Here is a 7408-nt window from a genome sequence, read left to right as displayed (position 1 = left end):
CAGTGTCCCATTCCCGGTCCCACAGCCAGCAGGGTGTCCCATTCCCAATATGCTGTTCCTGGTATCCCATTCCCAGTATCTCTCACCCAGCAGGGTGTCCCATTCCCATTCCCGATGTCCCATTCCCGGTGTCTCTCACCCAGCAGGGTGTCCCCCAGGCTCACGGGCTGGGAGGACACAGCCCCGCGGGCCCCGGCACTGTCGGGGGGCACAACGATGGCCTGGCACACGTAGGATGTCACCCGGCGGGCGGGGGCCCCCCCCCCGGCCCTGCGGCACCGAGTCAGCACACGAGGCCTTCTTCCTGCCCTGGGGACACACAGCACGCCTGGCACACGCGGCACGCCTGGCACACAGCTGGCACACGTGGGGCACACGCGCAGCACACACCTGGTACACACGGGGCACACACAGGGCACACAGGGCAGCCACCCTCCCGCATGCCCAGGCGTGTTCCCATGTGTGAACATGTGTGTTCCCGTGCCCTCCTCTCTGTGTTCCCAGGTGTGTACCCGTGTGCCCGTGGCCACCCTCCCGTGTGCTCAGGCGTGTTGCCATGTGTGCACACGACTGTTCCTGTGCCTCTCTCTCTGTGTTCCCATGTGTGCACACGGGTGTTCCCGTGCTCCTCTCTCTGTGCCCCCTGTCCCGCATGCCCAGCCGTGTCCCAGCTGTGCCTCACCTGGTGGCCGCAGGGGCTGAGCTGGAAGCGGTGGCTGTAGCGCCGCCCCTTGGGGGTGAAGCTGGGCCCAGTGCCCACTCCCAGCCCCATGCCCAGCGCAGGGAACTCGTAGAGCAGCGTCCGGCCAGGCAGGGACAGGGACAGACTGCAGTTGTTGTAGCACAAGGAGCGCAGCTGGGGACAAGGACACGGTCAGGGACCAGGATGGGGACAGGGAAAGGAGCACAGGGACAAGGGAGAGGGACATAGGGACAAGGGGTCAAAGACAGGGATAGTGGTCAGGGACAGAGGGACAGGGACAAGGAGAGGGGGCTCAGGGATGGATGTGGCACCCACCAGGGACACCCCTGTGGGCACCACAGGAAGCTGGCACTGCCCCTCAGGGACAGGGGACATGTGGTGTCACCCACTGGGGTCATAAAATGTCACCCACTCAGGGTCACCCACCCCACACTCACCCTGTCACCCCCCTGGGATGTACAGGGGAGCTGATGTCACCCACCCTGTCACCTCCCTGGGATGGCCGGGGGGCTGGTGTCACCTCCCTGGGGACAGCTGGGGATTGGCATCACTCATCCAGGCAGTGTCACCCACCTAGGATGGCCGAGGGAGCTAGTGTCACCCACCCTGTCACCCACCCGGGATGGCCGGGAGGGGCTGATGTCACCCACCCAGGGTCAGACACTTTCACCTCCCTGGGAACAGCTGAGGGGGGCTGACATCACCACCCAGGCAGTGTCACCCACCCAGGACAGTTGGGGGACCTGGTGCCACCCACCCATGACGGTGTCACCCTCCTGGAACTGCCCAGTACCACCCCCGGGGGACCATTGGGGACACCCACCTGGTTGCTGCGAGTGCCAGGCCCGCAGGGGTGGCACGAGGGGGTCCCTCCCGAGGGGGGTCCCCGCAGGACAGTGCCGGGGGGGCAGGGCTGGCAGGTCCCCGTGGGGTCCAGGGCACTGCCGGGGGGGCAGGGGGCACAGGGGCCTGTGGGCTGAGGGGCACAGCGGCGGCAGAAGGAGGCCACCCCCCCCAGCACGTTGGTGACATTGATGCTGTACAGCTTGGCCACATCACCCGTGTAGCGCCGGCCCTGCGGGAGACACGAGTATCACCAGGGCAGGAGTGTCCCCTGGAGTGTCCCCTGGAGTGTCCTCTGGGCAGGAGTGACCCCTGGGTGGGAGTGTCCCAGTGGATGGCAACAGGGAAAAGGGCAGTAATTCCCACCGTTTGGGGATTCCCTTGGCCTTCACAATGTCCCAGAAGGGAGAAGAGGACACTCCTGGGACTTCCAAAGAGACGAGGGCACACCCCTGGGACTCCCAGAAAAGGGTCCCTCTGGGACCCTCAAAGGGAAGAGGGGACCCCCCCAAAGGGAAGAGGAGACACCCCAGGAAACCCTCTAAGGAAGATGGGACCCCCCCCCCAGGCCCTCCCCAAGGGAAGGGGGGACACCCTGGGACCCCCTGCCCAGCCCTCACCGGCTGGTGGTAGGGGGTGCGCTGGAAGGCCCAAGTGAAGCTCAGGGTGCCATTGTGCTGCACCACGTACGTGTAGGACCGTCGGCCCGTGGAGCCCCTCCAGGTCTCCACCGGGCTGGTGGCGCGGGAGTTCACACCCTGCGGGGACAGCAACAGTGTCCCCTGCATGTCCCAAAGGCTCTCTGCTGGCAGGGACACTGGGGACCCCGAGGAGGGGCTCTGGGGACCCCCAAGGTGCCCCAAACCTCTCCTGCTGGCAGGGAGGGGCTGATCCCCAGCGTGTTTCACTTTGGGGACATCACTGTCACAATGTCCTCAACTTTGGGGTGTCACCCTGGCTGTGCCCAGGTTTGGGGGAGGGGCAGTGGGGACCCCGAGTTTGGGGACCCCCAGGGTGACCCCCCATCTCCTGCTGGGAGGGAGGGACACGTCCCCAGGGTGTTTCACTTTGGGGACACCACTGTTACAGTGTCCCCCCCAAACCCAGTGTGATCCCCCTAAATACATGTCCCCCCGCTCACCACCATGAATGGGGACACTGTGACAGCAGTGACCCCCCCAAACCCGGGGTGACCCCCCAAAGTGTCCCCACTCACCACCATGAAGTAGAGCTCGCAGCCCACGCTGCAGACAGTCTCGAACACGAAGGTGATCCTTCCCACCTCCCGGCTCTCTGTGTCCTCCAGCACCGGGCTGGGAGGGCTGGGCACAGCGTGGGGACAGCGTGGGGACACTGCCAGCCCCGTCGCACGGCCGCACCCCCCGGCCGCAGGGACACCCCCTCACCTGAAGCCCGGCACCACCAGTGTGAGGATCATGAAGTCGCTGTCGGAGGCTCCGGCCGCCGTGTAGATGAAGTCCCCGGCTACCTCCCAGCCTGCGGGGACACGGCGGCGCTTGTGGGGCCCCGGCTGTGCCCGGAGAGGGAACAGGGAGGGGGCAGGGAGGGGACGGCCCCCTGTACCTGCGACGCCCTTGTACTCGAAGCTGATGCCGCTGAGCACGGTGGTCTCCATGTTGGGGGGCAGCACGTTCCACCACTTGTACTCCAGGCCCAGCGCGGGCTCCGTGCCCGGCGGGCACGACAAGCAGGCTGGGGACACGAGGGGACAGCCCTGCACCGGGGTGGCACCCCCACCTCCCCCCCGGCAGCTCTAGGGATCCCGGTCATCCCTTGGGGACAATTATAGAGACAGGAGGGGACAGCCCCTTCCCCCTGGCAGCTCTGGGGACCCTGGTCGCCCCTTGAGGACAATGACAGGGATATCCTTAGCGGAGCTATGGGGACGGGAGGGGACAACCCCACCCTGGGGTGCACCCACCTTCCCCCCCGGCAGTTCGGGGTGCCCCGGTAACCCACCTGGGGGACAGTGATGGGGACAGGAGGGGACAGCCCTGCACTGGGGTGACACCCCCACCTTCCCTCCGGCAGCTCGGGGTGCCCCGGTAACCCCCACTAGGGACAATGATGGGGACAGGAGAGGACAGCCCTGCCCCCAGGACGGCACTCCCCTCCCGCCGGCAGCTCGGGGTGTCCCTGTTGCCCCCCGGGGACGCTCCGGGGCGGCCTTACCGGAGCCGTTGGAGAAGGAGCCGCGGGGACAGGGCTGGCAGGAGCCCCCGGCGCCCTTGGCAAAGCCGGGGTTGCAGGGGGGGCACCGCGACCTGCCCCCCGAGGGCGGCAGCCGGGTCGCCCGCGGCAGCTCCTCGCTGCAGATCTTGGGCTCTGCCCACTTGTACATCAGCTGCGTCTGCCGGGGCAGCGCGTGAGGGGGGGGACACCCGCAGGGGACACCCGCAGGGGACGGGGGGGCCGCCCCGGGGGTCCCGGCGGTACCTCCCCGCCGGCGTCACAGGCCGTGTGGGTGTAGAAGAAATCCTTGTCCGTGCAGGGGGGACGCGGTTTGCAGGACCCCGAGCCAGGCTCTGCCGGGGGGAGGGACACGGGGGTGAGGGGCCGGGGGACCTCAACACTGTCCCCAACACGGGGGGGTCCGTGTCCCCCCTCCCAGTCAAGGGACACCGGGTCCTCCCTGTCCCCTGCATCACCTTCCCCAGGGACAGCCCCACAGCACAACGTGGGGGGACAAGGGGACCCCCAAGGCCACCAGGTCTGGTGTGGGGACTCCCGGGTGTCCCCTCTTCCCAGCAGAGGTGTCGGTCGTGAGGGGACACCAACCCACCACGGGATGTCGGGTCCTCCCTGCTCCCCACATCATCTCTCTCTCCCCCTGGGGCACGGACTGGGGGGGACAAAGGGACCCCTAAAGCTGCCACCTCCGGGTGTGGGGACCCCCAAATGTCCCCTCTCCCCAGTGCAGATGTTGGGCTTGCAAAGGGACCCCAACCCTGTCCCCACCGTGGGACGGCAGGTCCCCCCTGTTCCCCCACATCACCTCTCCCTTCCCCAGGGCACAGAGTGGGGGGGACAAGGGGACCCCCAGAGCTGCCACCTCCGCGTGTGGGGACCCCCAGGGGTCCACTCTCAGCAGTGTAAACATCAGGCTGACAAGGGGATCCCAACCCTGTCCCCTCCACAGAATGTCGGGTCCCCCCTGCTCCCCCCATCACCTCTCCCATCCCAGACCGGGAGGACAAGGGGCCCCCCAAAGCCGCCCCCCGCGGGCGCGGACACTCCGGGGTGTCCCCCCTCACCGGCGTAGGAGTCGGGCTCGCAGGGCTGGCAGGCGGTGGCCCCTTTCCCGGAGAAGGTGTCGGCGGGGCAGGGCTGGCAGGAGGCGGCACCGGGCGCGGGGGCGAACGTGCCGGGCTTGCAGGGGAAGCACTCGGAGGTGAACGCGACCCCTGGGGAGGGCAGGGGGCTCAGGGGGGGCGGGGAGGGGGGCGCGGGACCCTCCCGGGCCCCTCCCTGCCCGCCCCCACCCACCTGTGATGCCGATGTTCCTCACCAGCACCGGTTTGGGCGCCTTGGACCACACGGAGAAGGCGGTGGTGCGCCAGTACAGCACGTTGTTCCCGCGGCTCAGCTCCACCTGGGAAACGGGGAGCCCGCTCGATCGGGGGGGGCCGCGGCCGGGGAGGGTGTCGGCACCGCAGGGGGGTCCCGCTGCCAGGGAGGGGGTGGGGACTATGGGTGGGTGGGGTCCCACTGCTGGAGGGGGTTGAGGCCATGGGTGGGGGGTCCCACGGCCAGGGAAGGGGTTGGGATCATGGGTGGGGGGTTGGCACCAGGGATGGGGGAGTCCCACGGCCAGGGAAGGGGTTGGAAATAGGGATGGGGGGTCCTGCTGCCGGGAAGGGGTTGGCACCACGGGGGGGGTCCTGTTGCCGCGGGGAAGTTGGCACCGTGGGGTGTGTGTGGGGGTCCTGCTCCCAGGTACGAGGGTGGCACCGAGAATGGGGGGGCCCTGCTTTTGGGGAGGGGGTTGGCACCACAGGTGGGGGGGTCCTGCTGCTGGGAAGGGGCGGGCACCGCAGGGGGTGGTCCCAGTGCCAGGAAAGGGGTTTGGACCAGCGGGGGGGGGGGGGGTCCCGTGGGGGGGGGGGTTGGCACAGTGGGGAGGCGCATAGTCCCTTCTCTGCCATCACCCCCCGCCCCCTTTGCTCCTCAGGGAGCACCTTGTCCCCAGGCGAGGGGCCGGGACCCCCGGGGTCCCCTCCCTCACTCACGCTGTGGAATTCCCAGCCCTTCTCCGTCGTTCTCATCCACCGGGATTCCTCCACCGTGGGCTGGCACTGGTCATTCTGCACCTGCGGGGGTGGGGTCAGGGACCCCCTGTCCCCACGGACCCTCCCGTCCCCAGGGACCCCCCCCTCATCCCCAGAGATCCCCCCCTCCCCAGGGAATCTCCCTGTGTCCTCAGGGCCCCTCCCGTGTCCCAAGAGACCTCTTCATGTCCCCAGGGACCACTGCCATGTCCGAAAAGACCCCTCCCACGCCCCCAGGGACCCCTGACATGGCCCCAGGCAACCCTCATCAGGTGATCTCAGATCCCCAGGGCCCCTCCCCTGTCTCAAGAGACCCCTCCACGTCCCCAGGATCCTCCACCGTGTCCCCAGGGACCCCTGACACGGTCCCAGGCAACCCCTCAGGTGACCCTCAGGTCACCAAGAACCCCTCCCCTGTCCCTCAGGCCCCTCCCATGTCCCCAAACACCGCTCCCCTGTCCCAAAATACCCCTCCATGTCTCGAGACCCCTCCCACTTCCCGAGCCCCCTCCCCTGTTCCAAGACACCCCTCCTTTGTCCCAAGACGCCCTCCCACACCCCCAGGGCCCCCTTCCACGGCCCCAGGCACCCCCTGAGGTGCCCAGGTGATCCCCTGGCACCCACGAAGAACTCGAAGACGATGCTGCTGTCGGGGTACAGGTACTCGAAGGTGACGGTCCCCGCCTGCTTGAGGCTCACGGCGAACATGAGCGTGGCCGTGCACTCGTCCGTGTTCGAGGCCACGTAGTCCCCCCGGGGCACCCATGTTGACCTGGGGGGGGACACAGCCCCAGAGGGTCCTGCGGCCATTCCAGATAGGAATGGGGGGGTGGGACCAGCCAGGAGGGCCCCTGGGGAGCAGGGGTGGGTGGGGGTGGGGGACACGGGGGGTGGGGTGAGTGGAGGTTGGGACAAACCGGGAGGTTTGGGGGTTGTTGGTACAACTGGAGTGTTTGGGGGTTGTTACAACTGAGAGGTTTGGGGGTTGTTGGTGGAACTGAGAGGGGTTGGTGGGTGTTGGGACAACTGGGAGGGTTCAGAGGCTGTTGGTGCAACCAGGAGGACCCCCTTGAGTGCTGTGGGGACTCCCATGGGTGCCACATCCCAGTGCCACATCCTGGTTTCGCACCCCAGTGCGCCATCCCAGTGTCACATCCTGGTGCCCCCCTCCTGGTTTCCTCCTGTTGCCCCATCTCAGTGCCCGGTTTCCCATCCCAGTGCCCATCCCAGTGCCACATTCCATATCCTGGTTTCCCACCCCAGTGCCCCATCTGGGTGTCTCATCCTGGTGCCTGGTGCCCCATCCCAGTGTCCCATCTCAGTGTCCCAACCCAGTGCCACATCCCAGTATCCCATCCTAGTGCCCCCTCCTGGTTTTCCATCCCAGTTTCCCATCCTGTTGCCCCATCCTGGTGCCCCTCCCGGTTTCCCATCCTGTATCTTGGTTTCCCATCCCAGTGTCCCATCCTGGTTTTCCGGTTTCCACTCCCGGTTTCCCCTGCGGTTCCTCACCCGCTGCAGTTCCCAGCGGTGTTCCCGGGCCCCTCCTGCAGCTCCAGGTTGGTGGCCACGT

General features: G+C 67.6%; 1 protein-coding gene across 1 annotated transcript; it reads right to left on the bottom strand.

Moving 5' to 3' along the window:
- Positions 1–5: 5 nt before the first annotated feature.
- Positions 6–7403, bottom strand: LOC113941037 (UPF0577 protein KIAA1324-like; the record flags this gene model as incomplete). The annotated part of the gene is given in 15 exon segments (XM_027632197.1): positions 6–264; positions 266–309; positions 683–856; positions 1527–1778; positions 2167–2304; positions 2763–2868; positions 2953–3043; positions 3131–3259; positions 3740–3917; positions 4004–4092; positions 4822–4971; positions 5054–5159; positions 5797–5877; positions 6460–6607; positions 7348–7403. Coding segments are annotated over 15 exon segments (2001 nt in total), but the record flags the coding sequence as incomplete, so codon positions are not given.
- Positions 7404–7408: the final 5 nt, after the last annotated feature.

The sequence above is a fragment of the Corapipo altera genome, unplaced genomic scaffold (genome assembly GCF_003945725.1).
Source record: "Corapipo altera isolate COAL_440 unplaced genomic scaffold, ASM394572v1 131648, whole genome shotgun sequence".
NCBI lineage: Eukaryota > Metazoa > Chordata > Aves > Passeriformes > Pipridae > Corapipo > Corapipo altera.
This window is presented reverse-complemented; position numbering and strand designations above follow the sequence as displayed.